Genomic DNA, 23883 nt, shown 5'->3' with positions numbered 1-23883 from the left:
GAGAGATGGACTGAAGGCGATCAGAGAGCATGACCAATCCCCCTCGACTCTCCTAAGAGGGTCAAGAATAAAAGCTGGAAAAGGGCAACACGGGAAACCATCCGATGCCAAGATACTGGTTCCCAAGGACAAAAATCAGCCCTTGGATGAAATGTTTTCACCAAGTTCCCTTGACCTCCTTGGACAGAGATGGATAATCCTCACCCATCGGAGATTCTGTCCCCCTCTTGTCAACCACACAAGTCAACACAGTAAGGAAGGGATTCGTGGAAAAATACAAAGGAAATGAAGCAAAAAATATATATATGTATATAAATGGACAAAAAAGCAACACTTCCCCTCCTCCCTTCCCACCCAAAACAAACCAACAATTGAAAATAAACCCAAACCAAGGCTCAAAAGTTCCTGCCATTTTCATAGGAATGCTAACTCGTCAACTACGAGCAAATATTTTAATTAAACATTTGGGATGGGGGAGGGAAGAAAGAGAAAGGGAGCGAGAAACGCTTTGGAAATCGTACAGTAAAAAGGTAGTAAACGTTGAATTTGCTTATAAAACGGAACCTCGGGAAGACTAACAAATAGGAGCTTCGGGCCACCTTTTCGCTGCGTAATCTCTTCTTCTCATCCGCCGCCTTCTTTGTGTCCCAGTGCACATTGCAAATGACAGCTGCCTGGAGTGGCCTTGGGAGCCCGCTAGCAGCCTCGCTCGCTCCCCCGGCATCAGGAGAGGGTGCGGGGATTATACTCGGGGAGTTTTTTTAGCTTTTCTTTCTCGGCCTCGCTCTCGTCCCTCGCGATCACCAATGAGTGCGAGTAGCCCATGGCAACCTGAGGAGAAAGAATCAACAGCGTGAGCCTCGGTGGGGGGAGGGGGTGCTCACCCCTTGAGCAGCACCCCGGGCTTGCCCAGTCTCTGGGTGGCACCAGGAAGTTGCTTTGCTTCTCATTTAAGTGCTTTATTATCCCAAAGCCCAGGACTCGGAGGAACTCCAAGGCAGGTTTAAAAAGCCAGAGGCCTACAGAGTACTTCTGGAAGAGGGTCGAATTTGGAGTTCCAAAGATGTGGGATTTGACATCCCTGCTCTGTCTGGCTGACCTTAAGTGTGTCTTCTGGAAGAGGTGGGACTAAGGCTGTAGATGGAGAGTGAAAGGGAGCTCAGAGTACCGCCAACCCCAGATAGGGAAACTGAGGCCCAGATGGGTGAACGAGGACCAGCCCTCCTTCCTGCTGGAGCACCCGGCCTCCCACGATGCCCTCCAAGGGCTCTTTCCCCATTTCTACACGCAGGATCCCAAGAGCAGCCTTGCACGGTGGGTCAACACAAGCCTGCAGAGTGGGCAGCTCACGCAGGCCACTGCAGGGCTTCAGGGAATGGCCTCAGAAGCGCCCACTAGTCTGACGGCCTTCCGACCCCCCTCGGCCCACAGTGATGGGCTCCGGCTGTCCGAGTGTCCCCTTTTATGGACAAGTCAACAGACTTGGGGGCTGAGACTGGCTCAGGGGAAAGCCCACTGGCTGCCGCCCGGATGGGCTCTGGCGAGGGCTTCCCGGGCCACAAGAACGCCAACAGGGCCCTTCTATTGTTTTCTGACTGGTCGAGTCTAATCCCCAACGGGCTGACCTCCGGCCTTCTGCTCTTTACTGTCTGGGGCCCTGTGAACTTGGGCTTCAGTTTCCCGACATGTAAAATGAGGGGGTCACGGGTCCCTAGACGGTCCCTTTGCCTTTCCTTTTCTTTCTTGTTTGGGGGGATCCTTAAATCTATTGTCCCCTAAAAAGAAACAAGGAGTAAGCCCCAGGGAGCCAGGGTTCTCACGTATTCTGACAATCTCCTTCCTATGTAAGACAAGGCCCGTGAATGACGAAATCCATCCATGGCCGCTATATAAAGATGGAAGGGAGGGTGGCGAGTGGCTCCCTCAGGAGCGAGTGATGAGAGGTCCGGGGTTTGAATCTGTGACCCCGGGCAGGCCACTTCACCCCCATGGCCTCGCCTCCTCTGCTTGGGAACAAATGCACACCTAAGGGGAGGGTCTTAAAAACCGGAAGGAACTCTAGGTGTGACCTTGGCCCATCACTTGCACCCCGCGGCATCTGTTTCTGCCACCTGCAGAGCGCGAGGTGCCAGGAAGGAGCGCGCCACGCAGGGTCCCACGGAACAACTTGGAGCCTCGCTGGGCCCAGATCCTCCCTCTACAAGAGGCCCCCCTGCAGGGAATGGCAGGGCGCTCCCGGGTAGCTCGCCAGGTGAGAGGGGAGCTGCAGATGGAAGCTGAGGAGCCTGCTTCCAGGCTGTGTGCGGAGGGAGCGGGGAGCGTCGATCTGCTCCTCCCCTCGCGCTCTCCCTGTTCCAGGCTGCCCATCTGCCCAGCCCCGGGGGAGGGGGAGACACACATCCTTGCAGCCAGGGATGATGAGGGGAGGCCAGGGACTCTGCAGTCCCTTCCCGCCGGGACTTGGGCCAAAGCAGCAACTAGGACGCAGCAGGACCAGGAAAGCCCGAGCCAGGCAGCGCACGGTCCTGGCCACAGAGAGCCTGGACTCGAAGCTCAGACTCCTGACATCAAAGCCAGAACTCTACACAAAAGTCAAGGAGTCCCCCAAGATCATAAAGAACCTACAGACAGGGACTGAGGAAGGAGTTCCTTCCCTTAAGAGAAAATGAGAATCGTGGATGAGAGCTGGGAGGAAAGTCAGGCCATGGTTGGAGAGAAAGGGACTTGACCAGGGTCACGCAGCTGGCAACCAAGGTAAGATCTGAACCCAGCTCTTCCCAATTTCTGGTCCAGGATCACCTCTCTGAGCCCTCCAGGGCCAGCACCCCTGCTTTCCCACCACCCACCCTCTCTGGGGTGCTGGGAGCTTCCGCCGGGCTCCCCCGCCCCAGGTCTCCCCGCGGCTCACCTGCTCTGTGTAGATGCCATCCAAGGTCTTCACCTCCTGGGCCGCGGTGGAAGACTTGGGCTTGTGATCGCCGTAGCCCTAGAAGCAAAAAGGACAAGGGAGGGGCGTGAGGCCCGCACGCAGGGACCCCTGGGCTCGGCACCGCGCCACAGCAGGAATCCCTGCCCAACACAGCTGCAAGCCATCGGGGCCGGGGACTCCTTCAACTGAAAGACACCAGGGTGCCAAAGGTTGCCAGCAGACAGCGTGTGAAAGCAAAGACTGGGCGCACACGGAGCAGGATCACGGGTGGGGGTGCCTCACCTTGGAGACTCACCCCCCCACCCACAGTGAAGTCCGGGGGCCTCAGACTCTCCCACAGACTGAAGTTTGCGCAGAAAAGGCGCTCAGGGGCAGGATCTAGGTGGCCAGACACAAAACGGCAACAAGGAGGACCTTCAGGAGTCCTGACTCGCTCTGCTCCCTGCCGTCCCTCCCCCATACTGGCCGCCCTGGCCGACTTCTAGAACCCAAGGTGAAGGTCCGGCTCCGACACACACCTCGTGCTACTTCCATCACCGGCAGTCTTCGTGGCTGTACCGCCTTGCTCCCTGCCCCAGTGGGGCAAAGCGGCTCCTTCCTGGGCACCCGAGCCCCCCACCTCTGTGCCGCTCCTTTGGGGTGGGACGCCAGCCTGCCCACCCCCAGCCCCCGATTCCAGAGGCAGAAGCTTCGCCCTTCGTCTCTTGCTTCTCCTCCCCAACCCACGTTGCTCCCCCTGGGAAAGCGGCTTCCTAACTTGTCCTCAACAGCACAAACGAATGAGGGGCCTCCGAGTTCTGAGCTCGGGGCACGTCCCTGGGCCCCGGTGAGGTCCCAGAGGCAGAAGACCAGCAGAAGCGCCGGAGGCTCTGGCCAGAGCGCTGCGGGAGGAAGTCAGAAGGCAGACCCTACGCAGACTGTGGAGGACCCGAGGCCAAGGCCAAAGAGAAGCCTGGAAGTTCTTAGGGTAAGATGGAAGAACTAGAACGAGACGGCAAGAAGAGAACCAATGACTTGGGAGGAATCGGGCACTCCATTGGTGCCGGGAGGCAGGCCCTGCAGAGGGCCAGCTTACAAATGGGAAACTGAGGCCGACAGAAGTGAAAGGGCCTGTGTGACCCTGGGCAAGTCACTTGACCCCCATTGCCTAGCCCTTACCACTCTTCTGCCTTGGAGCCAATACACAGTAAGGGTTTAAAAAAAAAAAGAAGTGAAAGGACCCCTTTACACAGCTAGGATTTCCCTGAAGTTGGATTTGAACTTGGACCTCCTTGTCTCAAGGCTGCCTAAAACAACCGCTTCACTTAGCAGAAGAAAACAAGACTCAAGCGGGTTGAGCAACTTGTTGGCGTGTCCCAGAGGGTCCAAGGTGAATGGCGAAGGCAGGGCCGGCCCCGTCACAGGTATGAGGAGGGTATTCTCTGCGGGGAGGTCTGTGGGCAGGAGAGGACAAAACAAGAGCAGGAACACGCCACCACACCAACTTAGGAGCCTCCCGGACACAGGTCTGAGGGCCCTCCTCTCTGGCCCAGAAAGGGAGCCCTGGCGGGGTGAGAAATCCCAGGAGGGGGTTCAGAGGGGCCGAGTGGTCACAGATGGCACAAGCCGGGCACCAGTGACTCCCAGGGCCAGCAGGACCCTGTCTGGTCACCCAGGATGCAAAGGGAGGCTCCCAACCTCAGATCCAGAACTCATTCCAGGACACTGGGAAAAGATAAAAGCGACGGGCAGGAAAGGATTTAGCACTTCTGTTGTTAATTATGTAGACATCATTTTATATTATATAAATACACATTTTAAAGTTATGTAATTATACATTAATGTCTAAATAGCACCAGATAATGTAGAATTGAGGGTGTTAACATCAAACTAGAAAAGCTGCCAAGACGGTAAAAGGGCAGATTCAAGAGAGAAACAGGGTCCTGTGGACAGTCAACGATGTGGCTCAGAGGATAGAGGTCCAGGATTGGAGATGGGAAGTCCTGGGTTCAAATCTGACCTCGGACATTTCTGAACGGGGTGCCCCATAGCAAGTCACTTAACTACAAATGCTGAGTGTTTACCATCCTTTGGCCTTGGAAAGGACACAGGATCCATTCTAAGGCAGAAGGTAAGGGTTTAAGAAAAATCGAAGAAATAGTTAAGAAAGAGTTCTGTGGCTAAAAAGCAATTGGAAACGGATGCAGAAAATTCTTAAGCTCTGAATACTACGAACCCAGCAATGCCACTACTAGGCCTCTCACCTCCGGCCCCCCTTAAGAGGGGAAAGATGGGAGAAAAAGATCTGTATATGCATAAAAATTGTATGCCCTCTTTTTGTAATGCCACCAAGAAATAGAAGCTAAGGGAGTGTCCACTCATTGGGAAAGAGGAACAAGTTACAGAATATAAACAGAATGGCATGAGCTCGTGCTAGCACAAATGAATGGTGAAATGGTTAGAAGCAGGAGACAAATTTCTAATAGAACATCAAGAAAAGCAACTTGTGAAAGAAAGATGATCAATGGGATTCCTGACTGAGTAAGAGATTTGCAAAGGGTTGCCCTTCCGCTGGCTTTCAGACATGGCCAATCTAGGGACTCCTTTTGCTCGACTCTTCATGGCCAAGATTTTGAGGGAGAGAAGGTCGGAGATAGGGAGGAAGAGCCGGAGAGCGAGTATGTGAGAGATTGGGGGAGGGGGGACGGAAATAGAGACAGGACAGAGAGAGCACCAGAGAGGGCCAAAAGAAGGCAGACAACAGGATGCTGAGAGTCAGATACTGAACTATGAAGCTGGCCAGGTGCGTGCTAGAGACAAGCTCGCCTTTATTCCCCACTCTGTGGAAGGGCTCCATTGTGAAGCTCGCGGTGTTTTGAAGAAAGGGTTAAGTAGAGCCGCAGCCTAGGCGGGGTGCAATTGGGAGAGAACTCAAGACACCAGATGGTTGGTTCGGGGCCGCAAGAAGGTGAAGGGCCCGGGCGGCCGGGACAGAAAGGCGCTGGCTAGCACACATCGGAGCGACGCGAGGGCCTGGCTAGAAAAGTAACCAGCTGCGGCCCCGGGAGTGTGAAGCAAGCAGGCTTGTGCTCCTGTTGTGGCCCTGTGCTCCTGGGCAGAGGAGGATGGAGGGGAGGGAGAACACCCAGACGGGCCTGGAAGTGAGGACGTTCAGGAGGAGCGGCAGCTGGGTAGGGCCACCGGGCAGAGCTCTGGGCCGGGCAGCCCATCTTAGCGGGGTGACCAAAGCCAAGCTCCGACTAGGAAATACTTGGGTTCCACATCTACAGAGATGCTTATGGATATGCATGTGCATGTGTTAATTTATATATTTGGATATAGATTGCATAGAGAGCTATATATATCACACATATATGCATTGCTAAAGCTATTAGACGGGCACAGCAGGTAGACAAGATCTGGAAATATATCCGGGAACTTAAACCAATTCCCATGACCGCCATCCATTTCCTTCCCCTCCCCCGCTATGTCTATCTCTCTTTAAAAAACCAACAAACCAAAAAAACCTGCCATGGCAAAATCAGTACCCTGTATTAAATATGAGGCAGAAGAAGGGTATGGGTTGGGCAGTGGGAGCCAAGTGACTTGTCTAGGGTCACCCCGCTAGGAAGTACCTATAGTCTATATATAGTATAATATCGATAGTCTATATATTTGAACTCAGGTCCTAAAATCTCCAAGGCTTTGGCTCTCAATTCACCGAGCTACCTGGCCTCCCCCCACTTTATATAGTCCACCCTTCCCAAGAACATCAGTTTCTTAGGGTAGGTTCTCTCCTCCTTTCCACTATTCATATTATAATGGACGGGGGGAAATAGAGCCACCCCCTACAGAATCTGCTTTTCCTCTATGACACTATTCCCAAGGCACAAGGCATGTAGTAAGCATCTAATAAATGCTTGCTGTCTGCTCCCTCTGTTCACTTTTCCCATTGGGTAAAAATGACCACTACAAAAACATCAACTCATCAAAATTCCAAGTGGCCATTTTCCCCAATATAAAAATGGGGCCAGTTTTAAAATAATAAGGGAGGGAGTGGGGGGAGTGGACATGATTCTTTGAGTTGAGAACGAGGTCTGGGGACAGGAGGGGTCTCGGGTTCCAATCTGGCCTTAGTCACTTCCTAGATGTGTAACCTTGGGAGAAGCCCCTTAACCCTGAGGGCCTAGCCCTGGGACTGTCAGATGCAAAAGATTTAAAAAAAAGAAAGAAATTCTTTAAGAGTTATCTAAAAGAGGTTTCCAAGTCCAGCCTGCCTGCTGAGAATGAATTTTACAATAAAATCCTATTAAAACAACCCTTGAGGGTTCAAATGTGGCCTCAGCCACTTCCTAGCTTGGTGATCTAATCATGGCTCGGCCCTTACCGCTCTTTTGCCTTGGAACCAATACACAGCATTAATTCTAAGCTAGAAGGGTTTAAAAAAAGGAAGAAATGGCACGGAGACAGAAAGAGAGGGGTTACGGTGTGTAAAAAGAAGATGACACAAAAACCCAAGTATCTGAAAAGACATTTTTAAAAGCTCTCAGATGCCGGGTCAGACCTCTCACTCTTGATCACACCCATTTTACAGATCAGTCAACAGGAGTCTGAATCTCAGCACAGTCGCATATGACTAGCCACAGACAAAAAAAGAGGGTGATGGATTCCATGATGGGTCTTGTGAATTCCTGCGCAAGTCACCTGTAGGAAGTGCAGCATTCCCTCCCCCGGAAGAGGATGGAGGCCCCTGGCAGTCCCCTCAGCCTCGCTCCATCACACAGCCCAGGGGAGAAGGGCCCCATGAGGGAGGCAGGCAGGACCACAATCAGGAGAGGGATCAGCCCAGCCCCCATCCCCGAGAACAAGGACTCGGAGTAAATGTCTGTTAACTGAATTAATGAAAGCTTCAAGAAAAGAGACAAACACTTCAGATCTGGCAGACAGAAGACGTCCAGTGTGAGGATACTAGGACGGTGTAGGAGGGAGCCCCTCATTTACAGGGGAGATGAGGCCATGTGACCTGGAGCCAGGCAGATGAATGGACGGCTGACCCTCCCTTCCCTGCTGCCTTCTTACCAATTCCCCAAAGGTCGGAGAAGGGCCCCAGCTGATGGTGCTCTCATCCGCAGCCACGATAATACTGCTCTTCCTGAAACAGAGAGAAGCGGTCACTGCTGGTCAGCTGGCCTGCCCCACTGCCCTGACTACCTGACCGCCAGTCCTTCTGGCCAGCCCTTAGGAGTGTCACAGAGCCACAACCACATTTCCATGAACCAATGACAGCGTGAACAAATGTGCCAAGGAAAAAGGGGAAAAGCATTTAAGACCCCAAAATACTTTAATATAAATAATATATTTTGTTTATTATTTAAAACAAAATAAGTTTTTCAACTACTCTTATTTAAATTTTAAAATATTCAAGATGTTTCAGAACAGCATTCTAACCTGTATTCCTCGTTTTTTCTTTCTCTCTGGCCCCAATTTTTTTCCCTGAGATCAGGCAGTAGCAGAGCCACAGGGACTCCACCCCAAAGCCAAAGCTCTGGGCCAGGCTGCCCACATACTGTGGTCACGTACTGCAGATGCCCAGGGGCTCAGATGACTGCAGCTCAGAACTCCCTAGCACTCCCCAGAAGCAGGGATCCCAGGCTTGCACCTCCCAAGCCTGGCCACAGGTACATTCCATACAACCCTGGATGGCAAATGACTGGGCCGCAGAGCACTCTGTAAAAACCGAACGTCTTGCAATTGTGACCTCCTATTATATCCATGTCACAGACAAGGAAGGAAACAGAGGTACCAAGGTGTGGAAAATATTGGCCAGCAGGATTACAGCAGGATTTGAACTCACAAATCTCCTGAATTTGCAGCTCTTCCCTCCAACCAAGAAAAGACCAAAGATTTCATAAACATCCTAAAAATGGAAATCGCATCCCTATCAAGCCTCCTCTATCTAATCCAGATTTTAAACTCCTCAAAACAAAATACAGCATTTCCCTTCAGAGTATGGCAGAAACTGTCAGACATGGTCTGACAATTTGCTAAAATGTTTTTTTTAATCTTTTTTTTAAAACAAGAGATAGCTCTCTTGAATAGAAAGGGGGAAAGGAGAGGGGATATTATAAAATGAATCCGTTTTAAAAAGCATTGCTACAGGGGCGGTTGGGTAGCTGAGTGGATGGAGAGCCAGGCCTAGAGATGGGAGGTCCTAGTTTCAAATCTGGTCTCAGACACCTCCCACTTGACCCTGGGCAAGTCACTTGACCCCCATCGCCTAGCCTTTACCACTATTCTGCCTTGGAACCAATACACAGTGTTGATTCTAAGATGGAAGGAAAGGCTTTAAAAAAAAGCATTGATAAAATCCAAAACAAAACAAAAAACCCATAATGTTACCATTTTGATTTTATCTATTCTTCACAATGACCTTTCTGACCTATTATCTCCACTTTATAACTAAGACAAGAGATTAAGAGACTTGACCAAGATCCCTCCAACTATTAAGTGCCCTACGTTGAATCTGAACCAGGTCGGAGTGACTCTAAAGATGAATGCCCTGTGGACCACGGAACCACAGGACCGCCCTAGAACGAAGGGCTTTGGAAGCAGCCCCTCAAACAGGTGCCACAATCTCAACTGCAAGAGTTCCTTCTTGACTAGTCTTCATGGGACAAGGAGTCCCGCTCATGATCTCATCATCTCCGGATGGAGGATGGAGGATGGAGGATGGAGGATGCTGGAGCTTTTCTCCCCTCAGCACCCACACTAAGCACGTCCTGCAGTTCCCTTTGCCTGACTGGAGTCTCCTTTAATGGCACCTCATCTCTCCCCATGGCTTAGTCTCCTAAAATGTGTTGCTCGTACCGCCATTTTCAATGCCATCAATGTTCATGAAGCACCTCCACTGTGCCAGGCTCCAGGAGCCTATGGGAGGACAGCACAGGGGGCAGCGGCAAGGGGGACCGTGCGCCATGATGTCCCCTGGAGTAAATGGAGAGGCCCTGGAGAGGCCCAAGCCTCAACTAGGGAAGGCTTTGGGAAGAGTCGACCGCCCCATCCTCCAATCCGAGGGGAGAAGGTCGAGTTGATCCTCAGGGCAATGAGATGTCAAGTGGTCAGGCTTGTCCTGAGGGTGGCAACAGCCAATTCTGGTGAAGCAGAGCTGACTCTTCTCTTCTCAGCCCTGACCGACTGTTCTCGGTTCGCCTGCCCCTGCACCTGCTCGCACCACATCTCTGACTCTTCTGCTTCTCTTTGGGAAATGGGATAGGAATCACCCCAATGGTGCTTTGTTGGGCTGGGCAATGGGAAGGAAGAGACTTGGCCAGCGTCACATAGCTAAGAAGTGTCTGAGGCCAGATTTGAACCCACAACCCTCGGTCTCTAGGCCGTGGTTCTCAATCTCCCGACCCCCCTAGTGACCCCTCGGCTAAGGACTAAGAGTCAGGGAACCCTTTATTTTTATTATTATTTTGAAAACTGCATTTCAATAGAAGTCATTTTGGCTGGATGCATTCAGACCTATGTCCTGAGAAAGGACCTACAAGATACGTGATCCCCAAATAAAAAGAACAACAAGTGCCCGGCTGGCAGACTGATCCCATTCAGTGAGCACGAGCGAGCCACGGACCAGGGCATCGGCCAGTGGAGAGAAGGGCACTGCAGGGAGGGCGGCGGCTACTTACCCGCAAGCTAAGCTCCTAATTTTCCAGCCACAAAGGTCCTGAACAGCTTTGGGATACATGGTGGACTCCCTAGAAGTATTGGTAGCACCCCAAAAGAACAGACCACCTGGAGAAAACACACACAAAGGGCCAATGCTCAAGGCAGTGACAACACTGGGACCCCTCCCAGGAATCGGGCATCTAGGCCCAAAGACCCTGCCCAAATGCTGCGTGCACCTCGCTATGGCAGGAGCTGGGGAAGGGCCAGCACTGCTTGTCTACAGTGTGCAGTAAGCAATGGTTCCTTCATTCAAGGGAGGAGGAGCGCGAGCACCAAACAGTGGCGGGTCACCCCAGGGAAAGGGAAAGGAAGAGGACCGGTGACGGCGGGCATGGAGCGGGCATGGAGCGCTCCACTCAGACTGGGCTTTCCGCGCCCCCCAGCAGCATGTGTGCGGCGTGACACAGCGGCCAGAGCCGGCAAAGGCTCCTCGTAGCTCTGGGCCCCCCCCACACCACAGAGCAGCTTTGAGCAGAAATAAGGGTCTTCCACCATTTTGAAAAATGAAAAACTTCTGTGCGACTCTCTGCCCGAGGCCTGGGCCAGCAGGGCCACAGTGATCTCGTTCTCATTCCCTTCAGACCCAGAGCCCAGCCAGGAAAACCACCACTAACCAACTTCGCTGACGGCGAAGGAGCAGGTGTAGCCGGCGTAGATCTGGGCGGCGCCGCGCCCCGGGAAATCGAAGAGCTTCACCAGGCGGGGGACCATCTCGTCCTTCTGCTCCGCGTGGCCCAGGCGGCCGTAGCCTCCGAAGCCCCACGAGAACACACGTTTCTGGGAGTCCAGAACCAGCTGGGGGGCAGAAGAGAACCAAAGGCGAGTTAGACGGCGAGTCCCCGGCCGACAGGACGAGCTCCCAGAGGCGCCTGTTGCCAGAAGCAGCTAAGAGACAGAAGGCCGGAAGCCAGAGACAAGCCTGCGGGGCTGGGCATGGCAGCTGGCACAGGAGCCTCTGCACCGAGGTGACACATCAGATCCCAGGGCAACGGGCTATTTTTCTCTACAACTTCCCTATTTTCTCCTCTCATCTTAATTGTTTAAAGTCAAAGTAACGCATTCAATTCCATATTCTGATATTGATTCAACTGCAGAAAGAGCGAAGCAGCAGGGAAAGAAGCGGGTCACTTTCTGAATCCTTTAGAAACACACACACACACACACACACACACACACACACACACACACTCGCACACACACACACACTCGCACACAGAGACAGGCACACCTCTCACCTAGTGAAGTGTTTTTGCCGGTGTTTAGTCATTTCAATCACTGTGACCCTGTTGGAAGTTTACTTGGCAAAGATACTAGAGTGGTTTGCCAGTTCCTTCTCCAGCTCACTTTACAGATGAGGAAACGGAGGCAAACAGAGTGACGTGACTTGTCCAGGGTCACCCTAAGTGTCTGAGGGTATATTTGAACCCAGGTTTTCTGGGTCAGTGTTCCGCAGCCTCAGTCTATTTCTGTTATAAATCAGCTTTGGGAGTCCAATAAAAATCCTGGCAAATTTGCCACTTGCTACGCGTATGAATTTTCATCTTCTTGGCATCCATGATGGCCTTCCACATGCCCTCCTCTCCTAGCCACGGATCAGACCCCAGGATGCCCTTCCTACAGAGGAGCACAGGTCCAGGGATCATGTCTAGACTGGTCAGACAGTGAGGGAGTGGTCTTGGGAGCGGGTCTGACCTGCAGAGGCTTTTGTGGGATTTCTTAAGAGAACCTGATGTGGGACAATATATTTCTGGTCTCAATTCAAAGCCTCCACAGTGACGATGCAAAAGAACACCATAGAGCCAACCTTACCGTGTGATTGGTGCCACAGGCCACATCTCGGACCACCACATTGGGGACTGGCAAAATCTGTCCATCTTTTGTCTTCTCAATGAAGATGGCTACTCGGCGAGGGACCAGCTCGCAGTCATATTCTATCCTCTGAGCCCGGGCAATGAACTTCCCATCAGAATTGTGTCCTGCCACCATACAAAGAGCCAAGATTTTAAAAGCAGTGGCATCAGGCAAGGAGACCAACCATCGCCCATTGTTCATGCCTCCTGGGGCAGAGCAGACTAACGCCAGGTGACTGGGTCTGGCAGGACACCTCTAGTGACTGCTTGTATAGCCTGACTTATTGGCCCTCAATTAAAACCCCCTGAGAGCAAAGATCCCCAGCACCCAGGCCCAGTGCCTGAGCCAACGCAGACATCTCATAAATCACAACTCCCTAAACCTGTACTGCCAGCCCGTCCTGCACCGCTCTGCCTCGGGAATGCTGAAAGGAAATGCTCAGAATATGTCCAATAAGGCTGCTTCGATTTACCCTCTTATGTAAGCATAACCAGATATGCAAGTGCGTTACTCTCCCATCTGTAAAAATAGACTCAAATCCAGGACTTCAATCCCCAGAAACCCTTGCTCCACGTCCCCAGAATGCCCTCTAATCTCACTGAATTCTCACCTGGGTGGAGAGCCAGATGGGGTATTTAAACCTGGTTGTGAATAGGCTCGGTCTCTTTTGAACTTCTGTTTTGGAGCGGACGCGTCTCTTTCATGATGTGAGGTTATTTTGTCTAGGCCTCTCTGGCCTAGGCATGTGCTTTCTTATTCTGTATTTTCTTTTAATCCTTAACCTTTAATAAACCTCATAAAATATAATACTCCTTGCAGAGAGAAACTAATCTCTACCTGCCTCAGTCTCCCCAAAATTTTAACTATTACACATCTCTGGCCCCAGGGCTGCCCTCTTAGTCTAGGACCCCCTTATTACCATGTCTAGCAGGAAACCCTAACTCCCTAGGAGGTCTTGCTTCTACTACCTCTCTCCAGCCACCCTTTCAAGTCTTGTCTCATTTAGATTCTAATCTAACAACATGCCTAGGCTGTCCACTGCCTTCCTCACTGCCCTGGAATTGTTTCTCATTCTTTCTCTCACACACACAAACACACACACACTCACACGCTTTCACACTTACACAGACTCTCTCACTTTCTCTCTCTCCTCCTCTTTTGAAGTTCAAAGGATTCTGGGAAGTCTTAGCTCAAATGTCACCTTTCACTGAGTCTCCTTTGATCACCTTCATCAGTAACAGCCCTCCCCCAGACCTCAGGCAGCAATTTGCTTCCCAACATACTCATCATCATCATCTGGCCATCGCTGTCTGGTTGCTCTAAGCTCCATGAAGGCAGAGATCAGCTCTTTACACAATTTTCTATTCCCTCCACCCTGCCCGTCCCCAACCCTAGCACCTTCCGTAATGTTCTCCACACAAATACTGAACGACGGCTTCCTGTTGGAAATGAGCCATTTACAGGTCTTCCTTATTATGAGTGTTTGCAGAGGGCAGGGAAGCACACTCATTTTTGTCAACTGCTCAATACACATCATGATCTCTGATCAAAAGACTATGGGAGCCTCCCGGGAGATCTTTCCCAAGAACCCTCCTCCCTTCCATAAAACCCACTCGGGCTCAGTTTTCCTTCCTCATTTTTGGCTGGTATTGGGATGAATGTAGTTTTACATTGTTCCAGTTTAGAGAAAGTCAATCCAAGGCAACCCACTTGAGAATGATGACCCCATTCTCAAGACACCACCCCACAAGTCCTTAAGTCAATTGGCCAATAGAGTGTGGCTGTGAACTTGGCACAAAAGCATTTTTTCTATCATTCTGATCCCTCTTCCTCTGGATTTTGTTTTTGTGGGTTTTTTTTTTTTGGGGGGGGGGGTTGGAATGAAAAACATTCTGGACGATTGAATAACTGGAGAAAAAATGCTAAGGTGTCAGCTTCCCTTACTGAGCTTGGTTTCACATTTTTTCCATTTCCTGGCTTAGGATAGGAAACAAAATGGGACATGAATGATGGGGGAACTTCAGAAAATGCGCCTGGGCCAAAGAGATGAAAAATGAAGTAGGGCCCTGTCAAGTTCTGCCCTGTGGTGGCTACAGAGAGTCTCACCCTCCACACCTTATGTTACAATGCCCTGTTCTGCTGATAGCTTACAAACACTTAGTCTTGAATGGCTATTATCTGAGATCAATGGACATACTTTTAAAACATGTGTGTGGAGCCTCCACTGATTTCTGGTCTGAAATATGCAGTGGGATAACGAAGCTTTTAAAAAGAATAGGTTACCATACCCAGCTGGCCATATTCAGGGCACCCAAAGGAGTAGAGGTTTCCTTTGCAGTCCATTATCATGCTGAATTCAGCCCCGCAGGCCATTTTGGTAATTGGCTGGCCATTGTACATTATCTGAAAAGAAAAAATAAGTAACGCTTTTAAATTAAAAGAGAAAAAGAATAGGAAGCAAGAAGAAAATAGGGAGAGGAGAGAAAGAGAGAAAAGATAAGAGGGAAAGGAATGGGGAAGGAGAAAAAGGAGAAAAGAGAGAAAGAGTGGACAGAAAGAGTGAGAGAAAGAAAGTCAGACAAGGAAAGGGAAGCTATGACTGATTGACAAAATAAACCAACCCCTGATCAATCTTTTGCAATAGAGCATGAAAAATTTACAAGGACATCAAGGGAACCTAATGGGCCCAACTCTTAGGGAAGGGTCAAGAGAGTACAAGGGGGAAAAAGGCATTTAGAAAGAAGAAAAAAATGAACGGTATGGTCATAGAAGAGCAGAAAGATATAATAGCTAAATGAAATCCACAGAGAATAATAAAAAAAAAGAAAAGAAAAGCCTATCACTTTAGCCTTGGGTTTAAATTTGTCATGCAGGAAAGCTTCTCCTAGACTTTCTCCAGTTTGGCCTCTTTTAGCCCCTATGGCACTAAGGAGAAATAAAATAGCCCCCAGAGGTGGCATCTAAAGGGAAGGAAGAATAGGCCCATCCATCCTTGAATCTTCGTGAAAATCTCTCTGAAGAAGAGGTCAAGGGATAGTAACTCTGCTTTTGAAAATAATCAAATGGCAACCAGGAAGGGGAAGAACATGGGGTGGCCCATAAAAGGAAATTAAGAGAGTTTTTTAGGTGTCTTCTTGGTGATCCAGAGACCCCTGTGAGGCTGCCTAACTGTATAGGATCATAAATGTAGCCCCAGATGGGGCTTTAAAAAGATCATGTAGTTGAACTCCATTTTACAGAAGAGGAAAAGAGGGGCCACTCAGTTATAACCACAGGTGGGCTGGGAGCCAACCCGTGCCACATCCTTTATATACCCTTTCCAATGTCTTGGCCTGCCTCCCAGCTGAAGGCAGAGATCCCCAAGATCTTCCCACATTCTCTAGAGACGCCAGATTGAAGCAGTCAACACTTACTTGACTGACCATGCCCTAGACTGGCCCTCAAGGAGTTTATAATCCATAAGAGGGAAAAGAAGGCACCAGAAGCATTGGAAATAGTTTTTTCAATTCATCCCTTTGAATTCACAGATTGAATCTTGGAAAGATAAGTCTTCTAACACTGGTATCAATAGCTCCTATCCTTTACCTCTTCCCATGCATGTACAGTTCACTGGGTATGAAGAAGGGGCCAATATGGGATGCCAAGCTAATATATATATAAAAGCCCAGAGCCCTGGTCTTGGGAATAAGAAGTGCTAATTCTGACAGTTCCCTCCCTGGGATTGTCATCTGTAAAATATATAAATTATTTCTACTACCTATTATAAAGGGGCACTTTTGATGAAAGCCACGTGCTATGAGTGGGTTATAATTGCTCATATTTTTATCTACGTAATGCTTTCTTCCCCATTAGACAGCCGGCTGCTTACATACAGGACCATGACACAAATGTCTCCGTACCCCTAATCCTGTGCTCAGCATTTTGTCAAGAAACCACTCACTGACTGTCCACAAAGATTCTTACTTTTTATATTAGAAAGAGACGTTGCATGGGTATTTAAAGGGCTCCCAAACACATTGTTTTCTATTTTAAAATGAAAATCTTTGTCTCCTCTGCAACCTGTTACCAATGATGGCCTGCATGTAAGCAGGGGCTGTCAAGGGATGACTGTGGAAGAGTCACATAGATCAGAACAGAAGGCAACAGTTGTATAATAAAGAGGAAAAGATGAGAACTAGGTGAGGAGATATACTTAATGACATCCATGGCGATACCAAAGCAATCAGTCTCAGCCATCCACAAAAAAAAAAGAAAGAAAAAAAGAAAAAATAAGGCGATGAATATGCTTGAGCTAAATTAGTTAGAGGAAAAGCAGGCAACTGAATTTGGCCACTGGGTAAATCTCAACAGGAGATGGACAATTAACTAAGGTCAAAACTGGCTGAGATAGGCTGGGATGCATGGGAGAAAAGTGGGCAATACTAAGCCACTGTCTTCACCCATAAAAAGCCAAGACGCCTATGACTACACAATGGTACACCGTGAAAACCATAATCTTGGGTGAAAACAAGAAAGAAAACAATGGAAAGTGGCCTATTACCTGTGCAAGAAATAGGGAAGTGGTAGGAAAGACCTCAAAGATGAAGGTTGGAAGGTTGGAAGGGACCTAAGAGGTCCTCAAAGTCTAGGTGGGGAACAGGAGTTCCATAAGAGGGAAGTGACTTGCTCAAGGATCAACATCCATCTTTCTCTCTCTAGGTCTATAGAAACCTGTCTGTATATCTCTATAGATCTTGATTGACAGACAGACACGACAGACAGATAGATAAAGGGGTGTGTGTGTGTGTGTGTGTGTGTGTGTGTGAGAGCAAGTGAGAGACAGAGACAGATGGGGGGGGGGGGGTGTGCACTCTGGTAAATGGATGGTTTTATGGCAGAATTCTGAAAATTCAAGAATTAAACAATATGTGAAGGGGATGGAGGAGTCCTAGTGGAGGTAAATGCTGTCACTCTAAAAGTCTCAGGATCTGCTAAGAAGGTAAAATAGACAACTCTACCAATATAGGTCAATACCTTCTCCGAATTCCTCTGAATTCAGAGGGGTGTCCAGGGCACTAAGAGGGTACGTAGTTTTCCCAGGGACCATATCAGTATCTAATGAGCTCTCGTCTCTATGGACCAGGGCCTGTATCAAGAGTTTTCCAGATGTTTAAACCTGGAGTTTGACCCCTTGTGATCTGTCCTGGCTGAGTCTTGGATTGCCTCGGCTTTTAGAATGGTCTTCCATCTCCTATGCACATGTAATTATCTAACAAAGGATGAAATGAAAGAGAAAAGCAGAGAAAGATCTCCCCAAAGGGAGAAGCTTTCAGATAAATTCTCAAAATAATGTTAAGAAGCACGAGATGTGAATTCTGCATCCCACTGAAAATTGATGTGCTTTTTCTCAGTAGGACAGGAGAAACGCAAGGTCCCATTTCTGAGAAACAAAACCAAAACAGGGGCATAAAAAGGCCCCAAACCCATCAGTCACAAGGAAAGAGATGGCTAATTACCTGTGCAGGGCTGGGGATAGCATCGGTCTGATTGCCAAGGCCCAGCTGTCCCATCTTATTCTCTCCAAATGCAAAAACGGAGCCAGTTTCTAAGAAGGAACAAAATAAAATGGGGAAGACAGTGAACATTCTGAATGTGATAGTAACTTAAAGATGCCTCAAGTACAGAAATATTAAACACTGTTCATTTGCCAAAGAGGATGGAAATAAATGAGACAGAGTGTTCCAAAGGTGGAATAAGCTGATACTTTCCAAAATCTCCATTTTGTATCACAAAACAAGAACACAAAGAAATGTCTTGTTCCCATTTGCAAATGGAAACAGTAGAGATGCCTCCTGTTTCCAAGACTTCCATCTTCCAAATGCCTCAAGATACTGTCTGCCCTCCTTACTCCCAGGCCATCCGGAGAAGCCTTGATGCTGCCAATTCTGCTCCAGTGTGCAAGCAGTGACTGAACCATACACAGGCCTACCTTTGGCCCAAAAGGACTGTCTCCCATACCTGTCAAAGCCAGAGTGTGGTTCCTCCCGCATGCTGCAGACACAATCACCTCCTTGCTGAGGACCTCGATGAGTTTGGGGGCTTCCACTCTCTTGGTATCTCCATGTCCAAGTTGCCCCTTCTCATTTCGACCTGTGAAGACCAAGAGGGAAATCAACAAGGCAGGAAAGAGACGAAAACTGAGGCTTTCTCAAAGAGGTCCTTAAACTCTCTGCTGTCACAGACCCCCCTAACAGGTAGGTTTTAGTTTGGACCCAATCTCAGAATGTTATTAAAAACGTCGAGGATGGCTTTCTAGGATGGAGACAAATGGGATTGTATGGAGATGTAAGAAACAAACTGTTGACAAACACATCAACTTTTAAAAGAAAACAAAACTATCCTGAAAAGCAGTTATCAGAAGATATTTTAAGTGTATGAATCAAAGGCTAAGAACCTCTGGCCCAAAAGAAATTCCCAAGGATGCTTTAAGAAACAGAAATTAAGTTCAATATCAAAAATAGCTATAGTTTTATTAAAGGAAATGACACCAAGGAAGATATAGGAAAGGGCCTTTCCAACTGCCCTGCACCTCCTCTCTCTGCTCTTTCCCCACAGGAATGGGAGATCCCAGAAAGGAGCAACTAAGTGGATTTCCTATTTGTATCCTTAGCACTTTGTGTAGAGTAAAGCACTGAATAAATGGTTGTGCCACGTTCCCCTACCACCACCACTATCACTTCTTTCCTTCATCCCTCCATCCATCCCTCCATCCAGGGATCCATATATAAGTACAGACAAGATACACAAAAAAGTTAATACAAAAATAACAGAGTCAGCATCTGCAGAACAGATCTCACCAGAAAAGGGTCAGGACCCCGCAGGGCTAGTCCATCCCTGGACTTCTAAGAGATCTATTTTCAGGAGTAGTTTTTGACACCTGCCTCTAAAGTGTTTAATCGCCTCCGTGCACTAAGCCTGCCCCACAGCCCACTGGGACCACGCCCGTCATTTCTCTTATTTTTATCTACCTCATAAATGGAGCTCACATCCCCTGCCAACTCTGAGGACTATAAACCTTCAAGTCCTCCAGTCAGCTGGTGGCTAAACAAAAGCAGCCACCAGGAGGCCAGGCACAGGCACCTATCCCCATCCCTGGAAGCTCAAGGAGACTCCACTCCCTAGGGGGGGATCATCCTAGCAATGGAACCCGCCCCAGGGCTAGTACCAAATTAAAATGTAATAAGGAAATAGATAAAATTTTGAATTTTAGGGATGGTTTAGAGGGTCCCCAGTTCTAGATGAGTTTGACACTCCTGGCCTAGGGAGCCACAAGCATTCAAATCCAGGAAAGTATAGAAATTGGGGTGCTAGTGGCCCACTAATGCTATTCCTTCTTTACCTCCTCCATTCCTGTGGACCTCAAGTTTTCTTCTCTATGAAATGGCATGTGGGGATAAATCGGATTAGGTTACCTTAAAGGCCCCTCCCAGGACTAAGATTCCCAAAAGCATCCCAATTCTGCCTTTACAGGTCTTTAATCTTGAGCAAGGGCTCTTAATCTGGGAGATCTGATTTATTGATGTATACATAGAGATACGACGGTAACTATTTTCCAACAAAACCCATTTCCTCTGGACTTTTTACATTCAGAAACACTATTCTGACTACACCAGACCCTGCCATGGGGCTCCAAAAGAATCCTGGGATGAGAGGGAACTTGGACAGCTCTCCTATGCGCCTACTACCTGGCACAGCAGAGAGCCTAGAGTCAGGAACTCATCTTACAAAGAGTTCAAATGTGCCCTCAGACACTTACTAAACTGAGGAAGCCACTTAATTCTATTTACTTCAGTTTCCTTGATCTGTCAAATGAGCAGGAAAAAGAAATGGCAACCCACTCCAATATCTATCCAAAAAACCCTAAATGGGGTCACAACGGAAATAACGGAATCACAAAGCCAGAGGGTGGTATGGAGTCCAAGGCCCTGGGTTCAAATCCCACCTCAACCGCAGGGACTTGGCCCAATCAATGTACTGGTCCCTATTCTCTCAGGCTCCTCATCTATCCCATCACAGAGTTGAAGGCTATGCCTTGCAACGCAACAGCTCCGAATGAAGAGAGCGCAGCATGGAAGAAAGAGGGACTGAACGACGGATCTAAAGATACACGGATGATTATCAAATGGACCAAGAGACTCGGTTCTGAGAAGTGATTCTGAATTAACGGAGGTTTTAGGTTAGACATCCCACCACTGAACACTGGAATCAATGCCTTATCCAAGTCACAGAATTTATCTTTGGAAAATGTTAAAGCAAGTGCAGCAGACCATCTGTCCAGCTGGAATGGTGTACAGCCTACCTGAGCGAGAAGGAAGAGCGCCTAGAAAAGTCCTGCCGAGGATTCTGGGCCAGATGGGGCCCAGAATGTCCTCAATGGTTGAGTCTCGCCCAACACTCTCGTTTTCCATATTATAGGGGACCAGAGTATGGGGGAGGGGGGGTGCATGTCACCTGAATGAATAACTCTCTTGTGAGACAATTCCCAAAGATTTGGTCAAAAGCACTCATTCCATATTTGGCTCAAACGGAAAATTTATGAGTTCTCCATCGTGGAAGGAGGATGCTCTGGAGGGGGTTCCTGTCCAGACACAGTTGGGTTCATCACTTATTGATGTCTTCCAACTTTTGAGATTCTTATAGCCCATCAGCTTTTTTGAATCGAGAACAAGCTGGCCCTGAGGCCACATCATCAAAAGGTCACAAGATCTAGGTTCAAATCCCATTTCTGGCAGTTACTGTGGACAAGTGAGGCCTCAGTTGTCTCATCTGTCAAATGACGGGGTTGGACCATGAAGTCCCAGACTTAGGGTGGTCAGAGGAAGTAAAAGGACAACCAGATTACTTTAAAAAGACAATTAGGTCTGCAAAGTCTGACGTAAAATTATTTTACACAGGCCCGGAAATAGGAAGGTGTTGGCGACTATTGTTGGAAGGGACTTGTCCTTTTTTAAGCAAGGGAGAGAACCAGGCCCTTCCTTAAAGCTGTACGAGTGTCACTGTGGGGCCATAAAGTATAATTTGGGCCAAACAAACTTGTTGGCTTTTTTTCCCTTCTTCGGCGGAACTACAAAATTAGCAGCCAAAGGAACACAACAGCTGTTTCTTGTATTTGGACTTTGGTAAAGCATCTCATGAAACTGCAAAAAATGGTTCAAACAGACTGAAATAAAAATAGAGTCATCTGGACCCAAAGCCGGCCAGAGGCTCAAAAACAAAGGGTGGAGTCCCATGCCAGCAGACCCAGAGAAGGAAAGGGGCTGCGAGCTCCCAGAAGCAGTTGGGGACAGATAGATCTCAGTCCGGTTCGGTACCTTCGCAGCACAGCGGATAGGGTCAGGCCTGGACGTAGGAGGGAGGACACTTCCTAGCTGTATGACCCTGAACAAGGCACTTGACTCCAATCACAAAGCCCTCACTGCTCTCCTGCCTTAGAAGCGATACTTAACAAGGCATAAGGTTACGGGGAGGGAGAGGGAGAAGGAAAGAGGGAAAGGAGGGAGGAAGGAAGGAAAGCGGGAAGGGAGGAGGAGGGATGGGGAGAAAGGTTGAGTAGGCTTCACCAAGACTTCTAAAGGGTCCATGAACATAATTAATAATCGTCATCATCATTGAAGTTCTCATAGCTCTTACTCCATGCCAGGTGCTACGCCGAGCCCTTTACGATTATTATCTCATTTGATCCTCACAATAATCCCTGGAGGTAAGTACTACTATGATCCCCATTTTATAGGTGAGGAAAGTGAGAGGCAATTGCCTGGGGAGGAGAGGGAGAGTTAAGTGGCTCAGTAGATAGAGAGCAAGGCCCAGAAACGGGAGGTCCTGGGTTCAAATCTGAACTTAAGACACTTAACCCCCATTGCTTAGCCCTGCTTTTTTTGCCTTGGAAGTGATACCCAGTATTGATTCTAAGCTGGAAAGGTTATTTTTAAAAGGGGAGTGGGGGGGGGGGGGGATTGAGAGGCCTTGCCAGCATCACAGTTAATGCCTGGGGTAAGAGCTGAATTTAGCCAAGCCCAGGCTCTTACCACTCCCCCTCCCCCCACTCCCTCTTCCCCCAACAGCCAACTTTTCCACCCAGGGAGAGAAAAAGGCCAAGAAAAAAGGAAGAATAAAATAAACTCAGAAAACAGACATGGGGAGGGTGGTGGCCACGGGCAAACGAAAACACTTGGGGGGGGGAGCAGGAGCCCTCGGTGGTGGCAGAAGCCTCAGAGCCAGAACCCGGAGCAGTGACTGACTCCAGTGGGCCGGCGTTGATTGGCTGGGAGTGCAGGGAGGCGGGAGGGCGGCAGAAGGATGCTTGGTAGATTACATGATGGGGGGGGGGGGGGGGGGGACGGACAAGTACAGAGTGCTTGTGTCACACTGTGCTCTGAAGCAAGAAGGTGGCCTGGGCTGAAGATAGAGCCTCCAAAGGGAATGTGATGGCGAGGCCCCTCCCCAGGAGGTGCAATGAAGGGGAAGTGAGGTGGAGACACCCCGCGCTGGACAACAAAAGGAGGGAAACATGTGGTCCTGCACAAAGGCCTAACAGAGAAGGAAACAAGAGGGCTTATTTATTCCTGGCACAGAAAGGGAAGGTAAAGAAAAGGAGCGCCTCCAAAAGAAATCCACAAAAGGGGCGCCTCCTAAAAGGGAGGCACCCGCCACTTACCCCAGCTCCAGAGCTTCCCTTCTGTGGTGATGAGGAGGCTGTGAGCCGCACAGGGGCCGGAGACCACGGTCCGCACCTGCACCCCCGAGAGGCAGCCGTATCTGTGGGGTCCCCACAAGTTCTGCCCCAGGTTGCGGTAAGCAGCTGCAACAACAAACACACAACAGGAAGGGAAGGCATCAGCACGAGGCAGCAGAGGCCTGCCAAGGGCCCGGCGCTGCCCCTACGCTTCTATTCTCCTGCAGACTGCGGGTACCCATCCTCACCCCCAGGCTGGCCTGTATTTCACACCTCCTGAGCAGCACCCACTGCATGCAGAGCCTGGATGAGGCCCTCCACGAAGCCCCGAGCAGCCCGGGCTGCTGAAGAAAGCATCTCAGGCCGGGCTGGCTCCTGATGCTGGGCCAAGACAGCCTCCCCTCATCATCGCCCTGGCACAGCGCAGAGCGAGACGACAACTATCCCATGATTTCTTTGGTTTTTCACCCTGACTGTCTTTGAGAGGAGGAAGCATCGGGCCCCTTAGGGGTCCCCATCCTGACTTTAAATTAAAGTCATCTCATGGGGGCAGCTGGGTAGCTCAGTGAATGGAGAGCCAGGCCTAGAGACGGGAGGTCCTGGGTTCGAATCTGATCTTGGACATTTCCTGGCGGTGTGACCCTGGGCAAGTCACTTACCCCCATTGTCTAGCCCTGACCACTCT

The 23883-nt window shown here is 49.4% G+C and overlaps 1 protein-coding gene across 3 annotated transcripts in view; it reads right to left on the bottom strand.

Moving 5' to 3' along the window:
• Positions 1-438: 438 nt before the first annotated feature.
• RCC2 (regulator of chromosome condensation 2) overlaps positions 439-23883 on the bottom strand; it is a 39650-nt gene continuing 16205 nt past the window's right edge. For all 3 annotated transcript variants that reach the window (XM_056795699.1, XM_056795698.1, XM_056795700.1), the window contains exons 4-13: positions 23181-23324; positions 18485-18616; positions 17983-18071; positions 14776-14890; positions 12446-12612; positions 11251-11431; positions 10597-10702; positions 7988-8060; positions 2909-2986; positions 439-831 (exon numbers count right to left, since the gene is read on the bottom strand). In XM_056795699.1, the coding sequence (XP_056651677.1) occupies positions 724-831; positions 2909-2986; positions 7988-8060; positions 10597-10702; positions 11251-11431; positions 12446-12612; positions 14776-14890; positions 17983-18071; positions 18485-18616; positions 23181-23324 (1193 nt within the window). In that variant the 3' untranslated portion in view covers positions 439-723. The remainder of the gene's footprint in view (positions 832-2908; positions 2987-7987; positions 8061-10596; positions 10703-11250; positions 11432-12445; positions 12613-14775; positions 14891-17982; positions 18072-18484; positions 18617-23180; positions 23325-23883) is intronic.

Source organism: Monodelphis domestica, chromosome 4, assembly GCF_027887165.1.
Source record: "Monodelphis domestica isolate mMonDom1 chromosome 4, mMonDom1.pri, whole genome shotgun sequence".
NCBI classification, from domain to species: Eukaryota; Metazoa; Chordata; class Mammalia; order Didelphimorphia; family Didelphidae; genus Monodelphis; species Monodelphis domestica.
The sequence above is the reverse complement of the archived record's forward strand: the minus strand, read 5'-3'. Positions and strand labels throughout refer to the sequence as shown.